The 24,093-nt window shown below is 35.3% G+C and overlaps 1 protein-coding gene across 5 annotated transcripts in view; it reads left to right on the top strand.

Annotated features, from left to right (window-relative positions):
• Window positions 1-24,093, top strand: part of CREB1 (cAMP responsive element binding protein 1) — a 61,401-nt gene that overhangs the window by 13,821 nt on the left and 23,487 nt on the right. For 3 of the 5 annotated variants that reach the window (XR_003212256.2, XM_025892604.2, XM_073879407.1), the window contains exons 2-6: window positions 4,490-4,611; window positions 11,140-11,286; window positions 12,005-12,046; window positions 18,141-18,241; window positions 23,414-23,556. Coding sequence is in view for 4 of the 5 variants with exons in the window: in XM_025892604.2 (XP_025748389.1) it covers window positions 4,498-4,611; window positions 11,140-11,286; window positions 12,005-12,046; window positions 18,141-18,241; window positions 23,414-23,556 (547 nt within the window). In the remaining variant the exon portion in view is untranslated. The remainder of the gene's footprint in view (window positions 1-4,489; window positions 4,612-11,139; window positions 11,287-12,004; window positions 12,047-18,140; window positions 18,242-23,413; window positions 23,557-24,093) is intronic. The other 2 variants (XM_025892610.2, XM_073879422.1) reach the window with 2 other exon arrangements.

Below are 24,093 nucleotides of genomic sequence, written 5' to 3'. Positions count from 1 at the left end.
GTAATGAGTAAAAGAGACGCGTCCACCATGTGAGAGAATCTTTATTGACTAGTAGTCTGGTCTTGTAGCATTTTTTTTTTAAAGTGCTGCTAACTACCTCAAGTTGTATTGCATTCTCATGATTTTATAAATCAGTAAGTGGTAATAGCTCTGTGTTAATCCAAGATCAAGAGGCTAGGTAACCTATTCTTAGTGAATCTGCCTTTTACTGTCTATATATATTACTGTAGAGTAAAAGGAAATACTTCATTTATTATATATATACTATTTTATTAAGTGACCTGCATAATTATGTGTGTGTATATACATCTTGTGGTGTCATTTCCTAGGATCAGAGCATTTAAAATTGGAAGAGCTCTTTAGTTCATCTTCCTAGTTTTTACAGATGAGGAAACTAAAACACAAGTTTAATTTTTCCAGTGACCACCTGGTGACAGATCCAGCTTTCCACCAAGTATTAGGCTCCCTTTCCCTACTACTCATAGCCTCATTGTTTATTTCTCTCAAGACTAACACTAAGAATCACTTCACTCTTTATTTTTCATATTAAGAAGAATAAAGAGCATTATAACAAAATGATACATATCTTTGTGAATTGGTTTAAACATTTTTGTTTCTATTAGGCATGATACTGTTTTGAAATTTATTATAAACTTATGGTTCCAAAGGATTATGTTAATTTTTAGGGGATAAATCATGAAAATTCCCGAATCTTAAATATCAGTACCTCCCAAATTTTGTAATTTTGAATTATTGGAAGAACAAGAATCCCCAAACTGTCAAGCTAATACTAGATTTTCAGTGATTTCTAAGATCCAATATGTTTCTAATATTCAAGGCCCAGTATTTATAGAACATTCTTTCTGAGTTTATATGTACCTGATCTTTTACTTATTTTATAGTAGTATTCAGTCTTTTTTTGTTTTTGTGTTCCTGAAAAGCATTCATTTGTGTAGTGAATTAAGAATCTCCTTTCTCGGGATGCCTGGGTGGCTCAGTCAGTTAGGCATCTGCCTTCAGCTTGGGTCATGATCCTAGGGTCCTGGGGATCAAGTCCTGCATCTAGCTCCTTGCTTGGCGGAGCCTGCTTCTCCCTCTGTCTGCCACTCCCCCTGCCCCCTGCTTGTGCTCTCTCTCTCTCTCTGACAGATCTTTAAAAAAAAAAAAAAAATCTCTTTTCTTCAAACAACTTTGGAAATCCACATACTGGCCACAGTAATTGATCCTGTGTCTGAATACTGCACTTCCAGCTAGACTGCTCCTTGGTTGATAGAAAATTGAAGATTGTAGATGTGATACTTTATTATCTCTTCTCTCACCACCTGAAGATTATAAACAGAAAAGAGCAAAAGTTTTCAAAGTCCAAAAAGAATACACCCACTTTATTAGTTTAGTCTAGTTGAGAGACTCTTTCAGTACCTTCATGGTAAAGGCCAAAAGAATAATGTCTGTGTTAGTTCAGTCAGTGAGTTGCTTATCTGAAACAAATTGTTCCTTAAATAATTCTCACCTACACTTTGAGAAAAGCACTTTGAGAATTTTCTGATGAAAGAGTATTTGTACTTTTGCTTTGGATGTTGATACCTACTCGAGCTAAGAGTTAAAAAATTAAGAAGGCTATTCCCTTCTCAGAAAAAAGATTAATAGTCTGCTGCCTGAATGAAAGAAATTATAATAAAACACTGGCGGTTTATATGAGAGAATCATATACATTGGAAATATCACACTTGGTTGTTGTGGTTTTTGTGTGTGTGTGTGTTTTGTTTTTGTTTTTTTTAAGAATTTTGCCTAGTTGGGGAGGGAAGAAGAATGCAAATCACATTCCTGTTTTGAATGTGTCCTTGTAGCTATAATTATTTATGTTAACTAGCGGTTTTGTTTCTTTATTATAATGTCACATTTTATTTTCTGCAACAAAAAATTATAATGATGCCCTATACCTTAAATGTCAGAAAAAAAGTAGTTCTGATGTTGTGTAATAAACAACAACAACAAAAATATGATCTTTGCCATAGGTTGCTTTTAATCAAATGGGCAAGTGAAACTATATGGATGAGAGCACAGGTTTAAAAAAAAAAAAAAAACATGGCCTGGAATAAAGTCTTTCAAAAATGGTTGGCTCGTACTCTGTCTACAAAGGATGTATTATGATGATCAATTTGTATTTGTCTTCATTCTCATTAAAGTGATGGCTTAGGGAGAAGATGAAGAAAAGTTTATGGATTTCTGTCCTTATTTAGCTTGACTCAGTTCAGTCTTGTCCTCAAATGGACTCACTACTTATTCCTAAGATTAGGTTTTATTGTTTTCACATGCCATTTTCTTGCAGACCAAAAGTATGAACAACATTTGGGATACATAAACCATTTTGTCATTGATGTTGCTTTGTTATTTTTGATGTCCTTTTTAATTTTTTTAGTTTAAAAGAACACAGTTTGTAAGTATATAATTCAGTTATCACAAGTAATAAAATTGATAATTTTTAAGAATAGTATTTTACTCTTTGGAAATGTGGGGTAAACAATTTAGGGAAGATTTAAACAAAAATAGTAATTTCATATAAAATATATCTAGGATTTAAAATTTTTTTTCAACAGGTATCTCAGAATCATGATTGAAATAATAGTTTTTGATTCATAGTTTTCAAAATGTTATTCATGACTTCTGGTATTAAAATCTTGAATTGTACAATGATGCTGACGGGAAGAAAATAAAATACTAAAATATGTAAAAAGTAAAAGGTGAGAAAGTCATCCTCTCCAATTCCACCACATCTTCCTCTCCTCAGAGCTACCACTTACAATTTAGCATATAACTTCCCACACCTTTTTCGATACATATACATGAGACACATTTTATAACAATTTATTTGACTTTTTTTTTTTAATGTAAGTAGAATTCTCTTTTACAGTATATACGTTCTGTGACTTGCCTTTCCACTCAGTTTGTCTTGGAAAACTTTGTATGTCATTACATTACAGCTAGACTTCTCTCTCTTTCATTGCTGTAACTTCTCGAATGGTCCTTTGAATGATGGATACTTGTTTCCAGTTTTTCACTATTATAAAAAAATTCTACAGTGAATATCCTTGAACATACATCTTTGTGAACTAGTCAATAATGGAGTTTCTTATTCTTATTGACTAGTAGTTTCTCTGTATTCTAGATGTTAATGTGTCAATCATATGTGGCAGATATTGTCTCTGTGCACTTGTCTTAGTGTCTTTTGTCATGAATGTATTAAGTAATTATGTAGTCAAGTCTGTTGATCTTTTCATTTGTCATCTCTTTTGTGGATTCTGTATATCTAAATTATTTATACTCCTTTCCACAGAGATATTTTTACTTCCATTTTTACCTGTCACTTGTAAAACTTTTTATAGAACTCTGTGAATGATGGCAAAATGTATTAGAATGTGATACGTTCTGATGGCATGTAGTAATCACATAAGGATCAGTCGCAATTTTGATTATCAATTTCAGAGTTAAAAATAAATACAATAAATTCTGGAAAAGTATTGGGGTTTTGTGTTATTTATGGAATCACTATAGGTAGTCGTCACTATTAATAAATTCATTTTTGACAGGTAATATGCCAGGCACTAAATGACAACAGTAGTACACAAGTGAGAAGTAATCCCTTTTTTTGTGAATCCTTTAGACATGATTATCACTAGAAGTTTATTTATTCCTGTTATCAGAAATATCTCATCTGCATGTAGCTGCTGCTGCTAAGAACTGTTCTCCACTAACTTTTGCTGCCATTCAGTGCTACATTACCCAACAAATATACTAGCAAAGCAGGGTCCCAAAGTAAAAAAGAGCAGCCTTGATTAACTTACTCAAAATGTTATTTCATGTATGTGTGCATGTGTAATGTTGCACACTGTACATGGAGTGAGGAGTCAGAACGCTAAGATTTGCAGTGTTTGGGGCCTCTAATTTGGCTCTGTGGCTATTTATCCCACCTTTCTATCTTGATACCCCACAGCTTGGGCTGATTTTGTCCCACTACCAGTAATTTTCTGTGGAAGTAGCTTATAATTTTGTTTCTGCCCTATAATAGGAGGGAATAGCCTCATAGGAAGTACCATGAAGCCAGTATCTCATACACCCTGGTATCAGCTCACTTCTGCTCTCTAACTTCTCTCCATACCTGATGAGTACAATTTGAAAAAAAAGAATTTTACTGGCACCCTCCTCCCCTTGTTAATAGGGGAGATTCGTGGAAGGGAGGAATCCCTTCTTTCTTCTAGATGAAATAAGGGAAAAGACAGGTGTTTTTTGAAGGGACTAGAACTTCTGCAGCTCAGCAGACTTGGACAAGTTTGACAACAATTCAGCTAGATTGATTATTTTTTAACTAGATTTCGGAGTGCATTTGCTAACGTAACCACACATATACCTATTTATAACCTGAAATTTGCCTTTAAAGTCACAAAAGCACAAAGCACTGTAGTGCTTGTAACACTCTTCCATATTATTGTAGGTAACTAAATGACCATGGAATCTGGAGCAGAGAACCAGCAGAGTGGAGATGCAGCTGTAACAGAAGCTGAAAACCAGCAAATGACAGTTCAAGCCCAGCCACAGATTGCCACATTAGCCCAGGTATAAAATACATGGAGAGATTCCAAGTTATGTCTCTTCCAAGAGGAATATGTTTTAGACAAGAGGATTTAGTTTTTATTGCAGAGATATGCATAGAATGAGCAGAGACATTGTTAGAATATCAAAATTCCTATTTACTTAGCGTAATTTTAGAAATGATTCAGTTAACAGAACAGAAAAATGTATTGTTAAAACACTATTTGTAGTGACCTGATTCAGAATAATGACATTTTAACTAACGGGTAGAGATTGTCTCTCTTAAACAAGGGAAGAAAACCTGATATGGTAACTGCTTTTTTTTTTTTTTTTTAATCACACATTTATTTTGAGGCATGGGAATTTAATCTGAGAGGCTAAGTTTTCTATGTGCTTAAACTAAAAAATAGGATAAGCAAATAACTTGACACACAAGTAAATTTCAAGGATAATAGTTTTGTTTCCTATATCTTTTAAATATAATTCATAATTCATTTTGTCTTTGTCTTAAATATTCTATCTCTAGAGTTATATTCACTCATCTTAGTTTTTTGTTCTGATGTATTTTTCCTCAAATATTTTATATTTTTATTAGGTATTATTTATTATTATTTTATTAACCATTATTTGCATATACATATGAGTAAGAAAGGTAGTTAATATAAAAACCAAATAACAGACATAAACCTGCTAGGTAAAAGAGTGTGATATTGTCTCTTTCTGATAAAGGCTCCCAAGAGAAAATAATCCTAGCAGAGGCTCTACCATGTTGAGCTTTGGCTTCTTGAAGAATTTAAAAGCCCTCCTTGGGAAGTCCCTGAGCAAGAATGGGTCTTGGAGAATAGGGAGCTAACCACAGATGGTTACTACACTGAAGTAAAGTATGGCCCAAATACTGGATCTTCTGCAGAAATATAGTCAGAAGGAGTGGACTGGCTGCTCTGTGTTTTCTCCTAAAAGTACTAGGGCCTGCCTCCAACCCTCAGGAGTAAGGCAAAGCAGAATATATCTGGGGATGAAGTAAATACTTGGATAAGGCAGGTACAGGAATGAAGGGGAAAGAGCCAGGACTTCATCAGTATATGATCAAGGCAGACATGCACAGATCAGAATCTGGGCTTACCCAAGCATTTGACCCTCTGGTAAAAAGAAGATACAATGCCAGAAGGGATCTTGGTGATGACAGCCACTATTCTGGCACTATTCTGTCTGATCTGCTTGTCCTCAAAGTCTGCTATATAATCCATTCCTGAAAATTCCTTTCCCCCTACTGTCTGTTACTGAGTTTGTGTTCTTGATGTAGTAAAGCATGTTTTCCAGTGGTTTCTTAAGCAAGTTTCGGTAAAAAATTCTTTGTAAAGAAATAACTTTTCTTGGGGCACCTGGGTGGCTCAGTTGGTTAAGCATCCAACTCTTGGTTTCCGCTCAGGTCATGATCTCCCAGTCGTGGGATGGAGCCCCATGTGGGATGGAGCCCCATGTCGGGCTGTGCGCATAATGCTGAGTCTGCTTCAGATTCTTTCTCCCTCTCCCTCCACCCCTCCCCACTTGCATGCGCTCTCTCTCTCAAATAAATAAAATCTTTAAAAAAATAATTTTTTCTTAAAAATTTTGAAGGCGTTGATCCACAGTCACCATGTAGTGTTGCTGTTGGAAAAGACTAAATCCATTTATTTTCTCTCTCTAGTATCTTATTTCTCTCTGTTCACAGTGCTTCACTATTTCATTATTAGGGTCTTGGTTTGAATAGTTTTTATCCATTGTGCTATATATATTCAGTGTGCCCTTTTATAGTGGAAACTCAGGTCTTCGATTCTGGGCAATTTCTTTAAATTATTTGGTTGAAGATTTTTTTCTGTCTTTTTTTTCCTAGGATCCTTGTGATCTAGATGTTATACCTATAGGATTGTTTCTCTAATTTTCTCATCTTTTCTCTACTGCTTTCTCTTTGTCTTTTTGGTCTGCTTTCTGGGAGATTTCTTCAGTTTCATGTTCCAGCCCATTTGTTGAATGTTTTATTTCTGCTATCATGTTTCCAAGAGTTCCTTTTGTTCTTTGAATAGTCCCTTTGTGTTTTAATAGCATCCTGTTTATGTTTCACAAAGGCAATATTTTCTGTCATCTCTGAGAATATTAATTAGGTTTTAAGTTTTCTTCTCCCCACATAGATTTTCCTCTGTATAAGCTTTTTGCCCTTCAATTTGTTTTGGTCTCCATCTTTCAAATTAGAAGCTTTCCTCAGATGTTTTATAATCTGTGCTTGTCTGCTCAAGTTTAAAGTAGGGGACCAAAAAACTGTATCAGAAGCTCTGGATGTGTTTGGGGCCTAATAACTATGGGTTGCGAACTTCACTGTAGGGTGATTATGGCCTTCCCAATGTCAGTATCTTTTAAGTCTTTATTTAGCCCCTTGTCATTGATTCGGTTCCTCAGGGAAGGCTTTACTGATTTCCTTGCTTATAGGGTAAAGGCCTGGGAGCTAAGAGAGAGAAGACTGGAGGTTAATAACCCCACCCTCAGCAGTGTCTGTTGTAGGCAATCAGGAGGCCCGCTCTCCAGAAATTAATTCTCTATTTCTCTGTCAGCGTGGGGTAGATTATTCCTCCACAGGGAGTGTGGGGAGGGGATCCAGTTGCTTCTCAAAGAGCCTTCAACCAGCCTTCCTTATTTTCAGCCTTTCCCTTTACTCCACCTTCCAGGGTCTTAGATCCTGAGCCTCTTACGGATTTTGTGGTTCAAATCAGGCTTTCCCTACCTCTACCTCATGAATTGGCCTTCTGAGGTCTTCCAAGTTCATTACCATTCATCCTTCTTCTTTCCAGCCTCCAAAACTCTTACTATTACCTCCTTTCCCATTCTTTGCTCATGTGATTGTGCTTGTAAAAACAAAATCAATTTTACGAAGTTTAATCGAAGATTCAGGAAGGAACAAAATAATATACACATGTTTAATTTGTCATCTTTATCAGGCAGTCCTCTAGCATTTACCTTTAAAAGCAGAATGACATGATGTTTGAGTTTTAGAAAAGCTAGTTTTCTGTTCCCGTTTGTGTAGTTTTGGTTCTTTTTATGCCTAATTACAGAGTTATTCTCACTTGCTCATTCAAGTCCTTAACACATACAGTATGGATTTTTGTCATAATTTCCTTTCATAATTCTGATACCTGGTATTTTTTTGTTGTCAGTATTTAATAAAAGAAAAATATAATAAAATTGTCAAATCCAAGATTGTAGTGATTTGAATAATGAACAGAAAAAAATTCAGCCCAACTAGTAAAGGAAGAAAACCAATCTAAAACAATAATGAGATGGCTCATTTTACTTTTGGAATTTACAGTTTTGTGTGTGTGTGTGTGTGTGTGTTTTTGAGTGCCGGGCTTGAACTCTCAACCCTGAGATCAAGACCTGAGCTGAGATCAAGAGTCAGATGCTTAACTGACTGAGCCGCGTAGGCACCTCTACAGAGATTTTTTTTTTTTAAGTGGGAAGGAAAAAAAAAAATACTGGTTTTGACTATGAGAATGTAAATTTTTATGGATTTAACTAAAGAGTTAGGTAAAAGGATGATCATTGCATCTTCCTTGGAGTAGGCAAATTTGAAAACCTGAATATCCAATAATAAGGAATTTATTACACAAAGTGTAATTTTTATTGCACAGCCATTAAAACCACTAAAGAAAATTATTAATGGTATGGAAAGATATTTATAATGGATTGAAAAGATAAATTAGATTCCATGGTAGTGTGTTATAAAAATTGAGCGCATACATGGACCTTTAAAATCACCTAGATCTGGGGCACCTGGGTGGCTCAGTCGTTAGGTGGCTGCCTTCAGCTCAGGTCATGACTCCAGGGTCCTGGAATCGAGCTCCGCATCGGGCTCCCTGCTCCGCGGGAAGCCTGCTTCTCCCTCTCCCTCTCCCACTCCCCGTGCTTGTGTTCCCTCTCTCGTGTCTCTGTCAAATAAATAAATAAAATCTTAAAAAAAAAAAAAATCACCTAGATCTACAGCAAAAATATTAACAGCGATTAGCTCTGAGTGGTAGGAACATAAGGGATTTTTATCTTATTTTGTGTATCTGTATTGCTTATAAAGTTATAATGAGAGGAGCCATTCTGTAGAATGACAGGGTATGGAAGGGATTAACTAACTCATTGAGTTAGCTTGTTACATTTATTCTATAAAATAGAGAAGAGGATATAATAATTGCTTCACATATCAGAAGAGTTTTTGTATGGAACTAAGAGGAGATACTCTGAATAACTTAAGGTTGTGGTTCTCAAACTTCAGCGTAGGGGAAGTGTCCTTAGGTCCACCAAGAGAGTCTAACTTTATAAACAGGCACCCTGTGTAACTCTACTGGAGTTAGTCCATGGATCACATTTTGAGAACCAGGTAAAACCAAGCAAGATTTATAATGGCCAGAGAGAAAATGATTAATAAGAAGGGACTTCCTAACTGCCCAAAGATAGGATGCTCATAGTTTTAACCTCTTATTTTCAGTAGGGATCTTCCCCGCCCAAGCATCACAGGCAGATGTTTAACTGCCTGCTGAACAAATTCAGATATCAGATCAATTCCACCATCCTCCATCACCCCAACCACCCCAAAACTTCTCTTTTACTTGTGTTCTCTGTTTCAGTTGATGGCATAGTTTTACGAATTCTTACCCAAACATGAAATAGGTGGGTTATCCTGAATTCCTCTCTCACCTCCTTCAAGCAGTCATTCATAAAGCTCTTTCTAGTCTGCCTCCTGAATTTTCCTTAAATCACTTCTCTCGTTCTCCTCCCTACCACAACCAGTGCTTTGTTTCTGGCTTTATCATCTCACTTTAACTACTATATAAGTTTTCTCATCTCCTCCCCTCCACGTTGTTCTTTCTCTGAAATAAATGTTTTTCATACTGCCACTGACGTGATCTATCTAAAATGCAAACCTCACCATGTTAATATTCCAGAGTTCAAAAGCCCTTCAATGCCTTTCCCAGTCTGCTCAGGATAAAGTGCAACTTCTTTAATGTGACATAGATACGGTTTTTCATGACTAGCTCATTTAGCCTCTGCCTACTTATGTTACAATTTTATCTCGTCCCAGTTCCTACATTCTTACAGTAACATGCTTACATGGTCCAGTAGTACTGACTGTTAATTTATCCCTCCTTCCCTAAAATTCTGTGCCTCTCCCCTGGGAGTCAAAATATGCCTAATTTGGTGGCGCCTGGGTGGCTCAGTCATTAAGCGTCTGCCTTTGGCTCAGGTCATGATCCCAGGGTCCTGGGATCGAGCCCCACGTCAGGCTCCCTACTCAGCAGGAAGCCTGCTTCTCCCTCTCCCACTCCCCCTGCTTGTGTTCCTGCTCTTGCTATCTCTCTCTGAAATAAATAAATAAAATCTTTAAAAAAAAATTGCCTAATAAGTAATCTTTGTTTCAAATTCGCATTCTTCCCTCCCGTCCTTTTTAGGTGAGATTGGGTAGCTTTCCTAAGTGTGTATTTTTCTCTTGGCAAGCCTCATTACTTCACTGGATTACATTTATTTGTATTCTCTTCACCATGCCTTCTCACATGTACCCCAATAATTTCCTTAATGTTTGTAGTTTCAGTTCTGACATTGCTCCTAGCACGTGGGTCCCCAATCATTGTTTACTGAATGAGCAGAAAATATTGAACCCCTGAATGTGTTCAAGCATAGGAACAATAAGTACCATCTGATGGACATATATGACATAAGAGCCCTTTGGACCTGGATATTGATTCATTAAAATTGCCTTCTTTGTGCCCAGTTGAAAATTAGTATCTCTTATACTCCCTTAACTCTGTTCTTTTATTCCTTTAAGAGGAAAATAAATCCTTAAGATATCAACTATTATTATCAGTTTGTTGGGGGGGTAGAAATTTTCAGTTTATAATACATATTAATACTTTCTCACTAATAAAAGGCATACTTGTAATTAGTTTAAAAGAGAAAACTATGCTGTATATTTTAAGATGTATATTTGTTCTAGACTTAGCTAAGTTTTGCCTAAGTTTGAGAGCAGTTATATTTTAGAATATTGCTTATTTAACACATAATATTCTGAAGACCTTTATATTTCTTCAAAGCTAGCATATCCCTTGACCTTGGGTAAGTTACTTAATCTCTTGAGTGCTTGATATTTCTGTCTCTAAAATGGAGATGATCCTTATTATCCAGTCTTGATTTCTTCGAAGAGCAAAATGAGAAACTGGACATGAAAGCAGGTAGGAAAATGTAAAGCATCATACAGTTAAAGTGTATTTAGTATTCAGAGGAAGTCTGTTACAAATTTTGATATTACATTAAAATAGTTCTTTGTTGTGTGGAAGGATTTGAAAGGGAGGGGACATTTATAGTCAATTTTTTTTTTTTTTAAGAATATTAAATGTAATCATTAGTTTCTTTCACACCAATGAAATACTTGTCTGGCAGAAAAGTCATCTTTTTCTTGCTAAAAAGTTGCGTCATATTGCACATGACTACTCTCAAGGAGGTATCTGTGATGGTAATTTTTTTCCATGTTCAACACCTTAGGTATCTATGCCAGCAGCTCATGCAACATCATCTGCTCCCACCGTAACTTTAGTACAGCTGCCCAATGGGCAGACAGTTCAAGTCCATGGCGTTATTCAGGCGGCCCAGCCATCAGTTATTCAGTCTCCACAAGTCCAGACAGTTCAGGTATGTGTATAAAAAGTTCTGCATCTACTTTCATAACTGTCGTTTATAGCCATATCTCTCTCCTTTCATTAGTTATGGAAATAGGAACATATCTAGTTCAGAGTTTATTTTACTTTACAGTAAAGGAATATGCTGCGTCTGTATAGTCACCTTATGTGTAGGAACATATATACACAAGAACAGACATAAGAAAAAGACTTTTTCTTAAGCTACAGAAGAAAAAGGATTGTGGAAAATCATTAAGTACATGGGATAAGGTGGAAATGTTTGAGAAAGACTAAGGCTGATATACCTTAGTTCAGGAAAATTGAGATACAAAAATAACTATTTTCTAAACAGGGAATTGGAAAAAATAAGCCCTTGTCAAAATTTTAATAACCTTACCCAAGATATTAACTTGAATTTAGAGATCATAGAAAGCATTGTAAAACCAGCTATGTCTAGGAGTGTAAGTTAGAGTAGATAACTTTGAAATAATGATATGGGATTACACTGCGCATGTCATCTAATTCTTTGGAGAGATTGTTCCTTTGGATTGAATCCAGAGGGAATAAAGGCACGTAGAGCTCTGAATAAAGGTGACTACTCTGTTGAACTGTAGGGAACCTAGAGCAGTAGACATCTTTACAGTGAGCTTATTGAAAGAAAAAAAAGACTTGAACGTTCATTCAAGTAGGCCATAACCCCAGCCTCCCATTTCATATTTTTTGCTTCACAGTCTTCCTGTAAGGACTTAAAAAGACTTTTCTCCGGAACTCAGGTGAGTCCTAGGTCCTAGATTTGGAAAGAACTATTTTTAGAAAGGAAGGTGAGAAATTATTCTTTATGTCATTATCCTTCTATAAACATGCAATTTAAGGTTTGCGTAAAGATCTTAGAGATCTTCTAGGTCTAGGCCAAACTTATTACCTGCCCAGCCCTTAGTGTATTGCTTACTTTCCCTGTGTATCTTTTCTCCTCTCCTCCAAATGGTGGTCCAGCATTACTTGAACACTTTAGCGAAAGGAAGCTCTGTCTCCTGAGGTAACCAATTTATAAAGAGGGTTAATTGCTGAACTGTTCTTCCCTGTGGTGAGTCAGAATATACCTTTCTAAAACTTCTACCTAGTGGTCCCAGTTCCATCCTCAGAAACTAATTAAGCAAATTTAATTCCTTTTCTGTTGGACCACTTCCTCTCCCTTGTCTCCTACACCCTTCCTACTTAAAAAAAAAAAAGTCCAGACTAAACAAATGTCTATATTTTTCTTCAGCCATTTATTATATGGTGTAGCTCTGATTGTTCTTTACTATCCTTGCTATCATCCTGTGGATGAGAGCTACTGTGTTTTCCTTTGAGTATGGTAGTCAGACTGGTATTTGTAGAGGGGAGAAGTGCTTCCTTTGCCCTGGAAGCATTCTATTAATGTCCTCAAAGGGCATATTTGATTTAGTCAGCCATATTATACTTTTGAGTCCTTGAGTCACTGTTACCACTTCTACTTCATTCTGTCCTTCTGCTTTTGGTTTGCTTGGACACTTATGTGGAAGAAAAAGAAAAGAATGTTTTCATGTAAAAATACTAATGTGTATGAATTTCCATACTGAAAGATACTGGGAGTGGAATTTGTTACCAAGATGGAGACAGTGTTTTCCTGGTGAAAACTGAACTATTTGACATTTCTGTGGTATCACACTGACTGACCAGTAGTCTCCTATCCTTTGCCTCGGTTTTTATTTCATTGAGTGCTACCTAACTATTTTCCATACTCTGCCATTACTAATTCTCCACTCACTTTCTTCTTATTAATAGTGGAAAGAACCTGACCTGCTAGTCAGGAGACCTAGATTCCAGATCTTACATTAATCCTTACTTTCTCTTTTTCACTTAGAGTAGGAGGTCTTTCTATAAAGAACTATATAAAGAACACACCAAAATTGTCAAAACTTGTTAAGATTATAGTTTTTGGTCATAATATGTGATATTTAATTGTCAATTATATTTTTAATTTTAATCTCTACTTTGTGACAATAATAATTTGGACCTAGGGGTTGTATGGCTATTAGCTTTCTAGAAATATTTATTCATCTTTTCAAGAGCACATTTTTCACCAAGGTTGTGAGCTGCATTTATAACTGAAAGCCTGAATTCTCCAAATAGACACAATTTTTTTTCTTTATTTTTTTTCTGTAAAGGGCCTAAACCATGAAGAATATATTAAACTTCAAGGGTCATTTCATCTGGTTAACAGGGATTAGTATATTGGTAACTAGGAAGTAGTTTACATCAGAAGAGATGTTTAAACAAGGAGAGAAATGGTCCTGCAAACTTCTAGGTGGGAAAATATGAGTATTCTAGAACATCATTTTTAAAAGATACAAGACACATTTCTCTTGATGTGAGAATAAGATATTAGGACCTGTGTTTCTGTTTTTTAATCTAAGAATATTAGAAATTATGCTGTACTAATATTTCATATATGGCTTGACATTAGTGCCCTAACTTTATCCTTATGTATATCAAGTTCCATAGATTATATGAGAATCCCCTCAAAAATAGTGGGAGTTACACGAATGTATAGAAGTTAACAGTGGCATCTTCACTTTTCATTTGTTAGCTTTAAGTGCATTTTTAGTACAGTGCAGTTTAAACGTGTCAGGATTTATGGATTATGTTACCTTAAATTATTTAACATTCATTCCTTCAACGAATTTTTATTGATCACATGCTATGTGCCAGTCACTGTTCTAGGTGCTATGAAAGACAGCAGTGAACAAATAATACTTCTCTATTCTCATGAAGATCACATTTGAGCGAAGAGAGACAATGAAAAAATAAAATATGTCAGGTGAGGATAAGTGCTGGGAAAGATGATGAAAGCAGGGGAAAGGGATAGAGAATGTGGAGGGAAGGGTGTTCTGTTTTATGTAGGGTGGTCAGGGAACACAGTGAACAGAAACCAGAAGACAGTGCAGGAGGCTAAGCCATGCAAGTAGTTAAAGCAAGTCCTGCTTCATGTATCAAGGTATAGTAAAAAGATGTGGCTCAAATAGAGTGAGCAAGAGGGAGAGAGCAATTTGGATGAAACGTTTGATAGAATCTTTACAATACTTTGTAATCTGATGGGAACAATAATAAAAACCTTTTGTGCAAAATAGGGATTCAGTGGTTATTATGCAGCAAAGTATTTAAGAGTTGTCTAACGTAGGCTGAGTTACTTGTTTGTGTTTTACGTGAAACAAGTGTTCCAAAGTTTCTGGTCTTTTTAATGATGGTAAGCAAGGATTTGCAAGGGATATATTATCTAACAGATATTTTTAAAAAAAGAAATCCCTTTCAGCTATCCTGGGAGAAAGTGACATTTTAACAATGCAAGAGAGTAACTGCTTTTTGAAAAAAAGTTGTGCTGTGGAGAGAGCATTTTGAAAGAAATTCAGGAATGTTTCCGTACTTTGTTTTTTAACTGCAAACAATATAAATTTGTCAGCTCAAAATCAAATATATATACTTTTAAAACCCTGGAAATAGAATTCTTTAAACCATTCATAAGTCTTACAGAGTTTCAGTAGGTTTTGAACCTACTTGTTAAAATATAAAACTGTAACACCTATTATTATTAGCATACAATAACTGAGAGCCAGGGAGATGAAAATCTCATCAAAAGTTTGTATAATTGGTTGATGAAAATGAAAAGTGATTTTGTATTTAGTAAGCCCAGTCAAAAATGCACTTTTATATCTACTGCCCATGAGTTCCCTTTTTCAACAATAGCAAATAACTAAATCAGATTTTCAAAAGCCTAAGCTTAGAATCAGATTTTTGAGTCACTGTTATAAAATAGTAAATGATTTTTTAATGAAGCATATTAAATCACATCATTCTCACTCTGTAAAAAATGAAATGATTTGTTTAAGAAATTTACCAATATAATTTAATATTTACACTTACATTTTCTCTTTAAATAATAAAAACAACACTTAAAGTTTACAGAGGAATTAAATATGCTTATGTAAAATTTTCCTGTTTATAAGGAAATCTGCAGGTGAAAAGAATTTGGAAATCATTATTCTAGACGTTTATTAATGTCTTGATCCACAGAGTAAATAACTGTACCTAAACCATAAGTCTGAACTCTGCACAGTTACTTAAGTTTCATAGAGACCGTGTATGATTTGAGAAAGCATCTAATTTGGTTTTAGTCATTGTGTATTTAATTTTGAAATTTCAAATAACTTCAAAATGGGAAGATTGTCCTCCTTACAAACAGGAGGTATGGGTTTTTAAGAAACTAAAAGAAAGTTGAGAAATACAGATCTAAAACTTTACATCTGAAAGTAGTGGTTTGGCTTTTGAAAATGTCTCAACCACTAAGTGGCCAAGGTTAAAGACCTATTATTTAAGGAGCTGAGGAGAGGGTTAATGAGAGAGGTGACAGGAGATAAGGACCAGAGGAAGGGTCTCTACCACTGGAATGTGGTGGTAGTCTGTGATACCTGTGATTGGGATACCATTTTTATATGGTTATTTTTAATAACTGTTAAGTATATGTTAAACTGTAATTAATAGTTGTTATTTATAAAAAGGATTTTTGACATGATTTTTATTAGTCTCATCTCAGAAATGTGGATCCAGTGTGTGCTTTGGATTTTGTTTTTGTTTGTTTTGTTAGGCAGCCCATAGGAAGTGGCTTCATAGCTCGTAAGTTCTCCCTGGATAATATTCCCAAAGAGGAAATGTTAACATTCGTTATGTGTTATTGAATAATTCTGAATTCCCTTTATATTGAAATAGTTGTAATCACTACATAGTGACAAGTTAATTCCTTCTATCTGAAATCACAAAATCTTTTAGATCAGAGGAAAGGAGGCTTTTTTTCCTACTAAGAGCAATAGATCTACTGAGTTTGGAAAAAAAAAAATCAAAGGCCATATATTAATTAGAAAGCAACTTTCTTTCATTTCAAAACTGCCCTGTGAGTAGTTTATATAGAATGTTTTTAAATTATTATTTTAATGACTTTCAACTTGGGAGAGTATGCCTAAGTCACTATCTGCCCTTAAAAAAAGGTTGTAAGGATGAGGGTCATGCAAAGAAGTCAAAGAACAGCAGAGGAACTGAGGTTCTGAGAAGTACTGTGAAGGTAAACCCTTGTCACAGTACTGTCCACTTTGAGTTCAGTCTTGTTATTCCTTGAAATTCTGACTCTCTGCTAAGGTCTTTTCATAGCTCCTCATCTGCTGTGTACATCAGAGTTTCTGTGCAGAGACTACGCTGAGCGGGCCAGTTACAGCAGCTATAGATTAGTGGGAATTGTTCTCTGTGCTCCTTTGGCAGTAACTGTAGTGTTATTACTTGCACAGAATCACAGACTAAATTCAGCCTTGCACATCTTTTCATCTGTCTTTTCTGGATTCATTAAGTGTTGCCTGTTAATGTATAGGTCTCTAAGAGTATTGTTCTTATACTTCAAAGTGTTTGGGTGAGGCACATTATTTTATTGTGGGTATATTTTGTGAAGCATGACTAGATTTACCTAATTTAATTTTAGAGTGAGAGCCTATTACAAAGTGCCCTGTCAAAATGAGTCCCTACTCTCCAGAACCCATAGGCTCAGACTACATACAGAGTCCCTGTGGGATTCTTCAAGTTCCTCTGAATGTTTTTTCTTGTTGCCATTGCCCTAAATTTTGACATGGAGCTGAACCACACATACTCTTTTGCCTTCATTAAATCTAATTCTCACTCTTGACAGCATCATGCACACCTAGTTCAGGAAAGAGCAGAAGGCTTCTGCTGATTAGACTAGAAAAGCTTGGTGGTATAAATTTGACAGGCAGGCTTGCCCGATTGAGTGAACTTCTAGTCTAAAAATGGTCTAAAAACACCTGGGTTGCTGCTTCTGACAAAACTGGTTTGAGATTGGAACCAACAGGATTTTGATGCTGGTAAGGATGTCTAAAACTAAGATGCCAACTATTGACAGTGGCTCCACTGCTTCCTAGCTTTGTGACTTGGGTGAGTTACTTAACCTCTTTGTGCCTCAGTTTTTCCATCGACAGAATGGGTATAATAACTGTACTTGTCTATTACCTGATATTACTGTATTCGTATTAAGTAATGTAATACGTGTATATGCTTTAGCATAATACCTGGCACATAGTAAGTTCTCAATAAATGCTAGTTGCTAATATTATTATTATTATCCCATGTAAAATCTTTGTTCAGCTTATCTTTATTACTTTTCAGTCCAGGGATACTTTTCCAGAAATGCACAGTTCTTTACCTTGAGCTTTTGCTTAATAAAAATTGTAGAAAGCCAACTTTGAAAGTCTATGGGTAGACTGACTTGCTAGAAACAGCCATCTGGAACATGGTGGGGGATCACCAATCTTATTTATAAGTTGTAAATATATTCATAAGTGTTTAACAATAAAAGAAAATAAATAAAAGAAAATATTTATATAGTCACTATGTGACTAGAGTTATGACCAAATATTTGCTCATTTATTCTTCCTTCATGTCAGAAACCTTATTTACTTGGTAGTTTTGTTAACAGTTGTAAAAAAACAACTGACAGTAATATTGATGCATTCAAGATTGGTTACATGAAGTCCTGAATGAGGTAAAACTGAATTTGGATATCACTAAAGTTTGGTTTTGACAAAAAAAAAATTAGGCCCTCTGACTTCTATAGGATAAGTAAAAGGGAAAGGAATATGATTGGTGTGGTTGTCTCCCATAAAAATTGACTTTTTTTTACTGAAGCATGTATAAGGTATATATATGTCCTTTTATATTTCACTTTTTCTTAAAATTCATAAAAATTTTATGGAAATTAGACTCGATTATCAAGATAAAGTTCTTCTTTATTTTCAGATTTCAACTATTGCAGAAAGTGAAGATTCACAGGAGTCAGTGGATAGTGTAACTGATTCCCAAAAACGAAGAGAAATTCTTTCAAGGAGGCCTTCCTACAGGTATGGAATTTAATAGTAAAAAGAATTTAGAATCGAAGATGTCAGGAAGCCGTAGGTAGTTGCAAGTGAAAAGATGTCAGAAGACCAATTAGGTGCTCAATTCGGGACCACAGAAATTACTTCTCTTCATCTTGAGGTACTTCTCTCTCTTAAGTTGAAGTGTATTGTACAGAAAAAGAGAACTCTTTTACTCTGAACAGTCCTGGATCAACAGTGATTTTTTTTTTCCTGCTTCTCTTTTTGTAGACTGTGCCAGCTGCTGGTTTTCTGTTAAAAAGTTTGGAACATATTTCATTAAGTTATAGCATTTCTAGTTATTTGTCAGTTCTGACACTACCTGTTTACCTACTTAACAGCACATTTGCAAACCATTTCTAATGCCATGGTACTTAAGTAGATAACTATTTATTAATTTAATATTTGTTTCAGGGTGATGCTTATATCCCCTAATTTGGGGGACACCTTACTGTAGTTGTTGTGTTCAGCTGTAGAGATTGCCTAGTCCATGACTTGCCTCCAAGATGTACCAAAACCATTTTTTTATATGTAGAAATTGGCTCCCATGCTAAATATCTCCAGGAAGAGCAATTCCATAAATATTCATAAGCTTACTTCAAAGTTCAATAAATTTCAAACTTCTAATATTTTTTCATGTTATTAGCCTAAGTTGTTTTTATTTTTCAAAGGAATGGTTAAAATTTTTTTTCCACTTGGCTACTAAGCTAGTTCTTTTCTCTTTTCTCACTAAATGAAGGATCCTAAATGAATATCAATAAACTGATTTTGAGGTCTTAAGAAATTTTGTTACCAAGTATGTGTTGTATGCATTTATGCTCATAATCTCTCTTTTTTTTTTAAATATAGCTAGTTTTAGATTTGAACTTTGAAATATATCTCATGTTTTTAACACTTTCGATCCTGGTGCAAATCCATCCAGGTGTTAACAAGCCACAAGGCTTCTCTGTATATAAATTCCAGGCAAATAGTTGTAAATAAATTCTGTAAATTCTAGTTGTAGACCTTATAAAATAAGAGCTTTAGGGCGCCTGGGTGGCTCAGTTGGTAAAGTGTCTGACTCTTGATTTCATCTCAGGTCATGATCTTGGGTTCGAGAAATCAAGCCCCGCGTCAGGCTCCATGCTCAGAGTAGAGTTGGCTTGAGATTCACTCTCTCCCTTTCCCTCTTTCCCTTCACTCATGCTCTTTTTCTCTCTAAATAGTCTTAAAACATAAAGTAAAATAAGAGCTTTATGCTGAAAAAATCTTTTATTATAACCTATATCCTAGCAAAGATCATTTAAATAGTAACACCTTAATTCATAATCAGATAGAAGATACCTAAGACTATACATACGTGAGAGTTACATTTATGAAAGATAATATATCTTCCCTTAAAATCATTATGTGTCATTATTTTGTTTTAGGCTTATAAATTCTTGAAACCTAGCTCTTACGTCTTGACTATAACAAGATCTTTAACAGAATCCTATGATATGCTTGTAAGGTTGGAGAAATGGGGATTAATTGACACACCCAGCTTTATGGTGATTAAACTGTACCCAGAGAAAGTTCTTGAAGGACTTTCACTTGGTCTCCCCTGGCTTGGTATTTTTACCAGCAGTTCAGCGGATAAACATAGAAGCCATGCTTATCAGATTTGCAAGTGACAGAACTTCACAGGTGAAGTGCCCTAATGGATACGAGAATAAGTACTTTGAAAGATCTTTGCAGCCAAGGGAAACACTTAGTTGTTGGTGATAATTTTAAAATTTCTGAACTTGAGTTTAAAATAAAACCAGTTCTTTAAGTACAAGATTCTGGATTAAGAATTTGTGTTTTTTTTTTAAGAATTCATTTTTAAAAGATAGTTATGTTCCTTAATTACCATTAAGATATATATATATATATATATATAGTTGCCAAAAAAGCCAGTATACCAAAGGCTACATTGGTAAAAACCTAGTGTCTAGATTAAGGGAGGGAATTAATCCCACTGCTCAGACCACATCTGGAATATTTTCTGTAAGAGAAAGTGAAATGTATCTCCAAGATACAAGAATGACCAACATGGTCTGGAGCAACAATATTAGATACTAGAAAGAGAAGACAAGGAATGATCATTGGCTTCATGCAAAAGAAGATTTATTTGCAGGTCTAGAGTAGTAGCTTTTAAACTTTTATTTTTTACTGCAATCCACAATAAGAAACATCTTTACATTTTTCTCTGTATATAGATACAGTTACCTATATTCATTTATATATACCTATATATATAGGTATATATACAGGTACACACATATATCTACCTATGTATAGGCGTCTGAAGCAAAGTATACAGCAGTACTCACCCTTATCATTGTGTGATGTTTAGCTGTTTTTTATTTGTTTTATATTGGTTGCAACATACATAATGCTTTTATGGCAAACATATGGGTTGTGACCTAAGTTTGAAAAACATTGTGCAGAGGACCAGTACTATTCAAAATGTGGTCCAGAGACCACACTGGCAAACCAGAATCTGGTTAGAAGTGCAAGTTCTCAGGCCCCTACCCCATACCTAATGAATTAGAATCTGTGGGGTGGGGAGCCAGGATCTCTTTTAACATGCTCTTCAAGTGCTTTTCAATGCTAAAGTTTTGAAATGATGAAGTGATGCCCAGAGTTGATCTTTTTTTTTTTTTTTATAAATGTGGCTCCCAAATCTTCTCACCTTCCTTTTTTTATTTCTTTTTTTTTTTAAGATTTTATTTATTTATTTGAGAGAGAGAATGAGAGAGAGAGAGAGCATGAGAGGGGGTTGGATCAGAGGGAGAAGCAGACTCCCCGCTGAGCAGGGAGCCCGACGCGGGACTCGATCCCGGGACTCGGGATCATGACCTGAGCCGAAGGCAGTCACTTAACCAACTGAGCCACCGATTTATTTATTTATTTACTTGAGAAAGAGAGAGTGCACGCATGGGGGAAGGGGCAGAGAAAGAGAATCTTCAAGCAGACTCCCCACTGAGTGCAGGGCCCCATGCAGGCCTCCATCCCACAACCCATGAGATCTAACCCAGGAGATCACGACCTGAGCCAAAACCAAGAGTCAGACACAGCACCGACTGAGCCACCCAGGCGCCCCCCAGAGTTGATCTTTTGACCATTTGTCAGCCTATAAGCTGTTCGAAATAGTTGTATTTCTCATTCGAAAAGAGATAAGGGAGAGAAAATCATCCTTATGGTAAGAATAGGAGTTATTAAACTCCTATTGAAATGAAAACAAGCAGATGTGGAAAAGAAAGGAGTAATAAGTCTGAGAAATGAGATATACAATTAGTGGAATTAAGAAAAACAACAACCAGTAAGTGGGATAAACTAGATATGAGTAGCTGATGAGAGAATTGGTAAACTGGAAGGGAACTAAGAAAGTAACTCAGAATAGAGAACAGAAATACGGAGAAAATGGGAAAGACAGGTGAAAAGTCATGGTGAATAGAATGAGGTGCTCCAGTAGAAGAAGCACTTACAGAATTTCCAGAGGAAATTGGGCCAAAACAAATATTGAAAGAGGTAATAGTAGAATATTTTCTACAATTCCAGTAAAGGTAATTACGTGGGTAAATATAAAAGCAGTATTATAATACTTTGCTTTGAAACTCTTCTTTTTTCCCTATGTGATTAGAAAGACAAATGCATAAAACAATAATTACGAATTGGTTAATGAGCACACAGTGTATGAAAATGTAATTGTGACTATAGCAACATAAAGGGGCAGGGTTTGGGTAGACTATTGAAGCTAAGTTATTAAATCATACTGGTTTGTTAGAAGTTTAAGATGTCAGAAATTACTTGGGTTGGGTTTTTTCCCCCCTCTTCTGTGATTATGTTACTCATTTGTAGTATGGTCAGGTTCATTTTTTTATTTGTATTCCATTTTAAGAATTTTTCCCCCATCTGTGTTGATATCGTTTTTTAATATATGAAACATGAACATGGTTCTTTAAAAAGTCAGAATTGTACAAAAAAATACACTCACAAGTGCCCCCCCCAATTTTTCTGGCTTTTTTTTACTTCTTACTTACCAGTCCCAGTAGATTAAGTAATCTCATTAAACTCCATCTACTATATCCTTTCTGAGTTTCTTCTTCAATAGAAGAGCAAATACATATATATTATTTCACTTTCTTTCTTATAAAAAAGGTACCATGCTATACCCATTTTCTGGATGAACTGTACTTTATTCAGCCATTCTCCTATGTAGAGGCATATAGATTGTTTCTAGTATTTTGCAGTTACAAACAGTGCTACCATGAATAACCTTATGTATTTTTGTACTGTAGTAAGTATATCTTAAGGGTAAATTCCTGGAAGTAAGATTGCTGTGTAAACATAGTTTTGTTAACTGTCACCAAATTTATTCCATAAGGGTTGTGCCAATTTTATACTCAACAACAGTGAGAGTGTCTGTTTTCTCACAGCTTTGCTAACAGAATATACTGTTAAACTTTTTTTTACTTTTTACCAATCTGAGAGTTGAGAAGTTTAAAATCAGATTTTTGGTCTTTATTTAATATTTTTTTTTTGCCTAAATTTTTATGAGTTCTTTATATATTGAGGATATTGGCCTTTTATCTGTAATATATGTAAACCTTTTCTCCTAGTATTGTTGATCATCTTTTAACTTTGTTTGTGGTGTTCTTTGCCCTGCAAAAGAATTTTTTTTCTGTAGTCATTGTTATTAATCTCTGCTTACACCTAGATTTCTAATCACAGCCTTCATTTTCATTCAGATTAAAGAGAAATTCATCCCTTTTTTTTCTAGTCCCCGTATGATTTCATTTTGACATACAGATTTCTCATCCATGTATGGTTTTTTCTTGTTCTTAAATTTTTAACTGCTATCCTGGGATACTTGGGTGGCTCAGTCAGTTGATTTCAACTCAGGTCATGATCTCAGGTTCGTGAGATTGAGCTCTGTGTGGGGCTCCACACTTAGCACCAAATCTGCATGTCCCTCTCCCTCTGCTCCTTCCCCCTCCCACTCTCTCTCTTTCAAATAAATAAATAAATGAATACAGTCTTTAAACTGCTGTCCTAAGCAGTAGCAGCTTTCTGCCCATTTTCTTTTCGTGTTATATATATTTAGCCAAAAATGTTTTTCATTTTAGTTAATATAGTTTTCTATTTTTCTAGGAAAATTTTGAATGACTTATCTTCAGATGCACCAGGAGTGCCAAGGATTGAAGAAGAGAAGTCTGAAGAGGAGACTTCAGCACCTGCCATCACCACTGTAACGGTGCCAACTCCGATTTACCAAACTAGCAGCGGACAGTATAGTGAGTAAAAGATATTTCTGCTTTGGAAAGTGAGATGAAAACCTAATGGCTGCGTTCTCCTTAAAGGAATCCTAAAGTGCCAACCCTTTTCTCAGTCTTGGATGCCATTATTATATTTCCTTTACTGTTCAGTATGCAAAGTTCTGTAATAGAAGTATTTTCTTTTTCTTCAGGGTTTTTGTTAGGATTGCTCAAGCATGTTAGCCTTTCAAGTGGTCCTTTGTCTTGTGCAGATGCCAGGAGAGTCTTGGAAGTTTTTTGAACCACACTGCTTGAAACTCTAGATTTTAGTCCTTGTGTAATATATGATGTTAATAAAGGAAATACTTTTTCAGATAAGATTAACCATTTTTTGATTATGTTTAAAGACAAAAATGGTCTCACTATTCATCTGTTAATTCGTCTTCCCTTCTAAAAGTAGCATTTTAAAATCATATTTAATGTTTTGTGGTGGGGGTTGAGAAGCTTGGTTACAGTCTACTAGCACATTCAATTATTCTTTTTAATATAAAAGGTAACATGAATTTTGGTAACATA

The sequence above is a fragment of the Callorhinus ursinus genome, unplaced genomic scaffold (genome assembly GCF_003265705.2).
Source record: "Callorhinus ursinus isolate GAN/ISIS: 27379988/994484 unplaced genomic scaffold, GSC_fseal_2.0 scaffold2, whole genome shotgun sequence".
Lineage (NCBI taxonomy): Eukaryota > Metazoa > Chordata > Mammalia > Carnivora > Otariidae > Callorhinus > Callorhinus ursinus.
The sequence above is the reverse complement of the archived record's forward strand: the minus strand, read 5'-3'. Positions and strand labels throughout refer to the sequence as shown.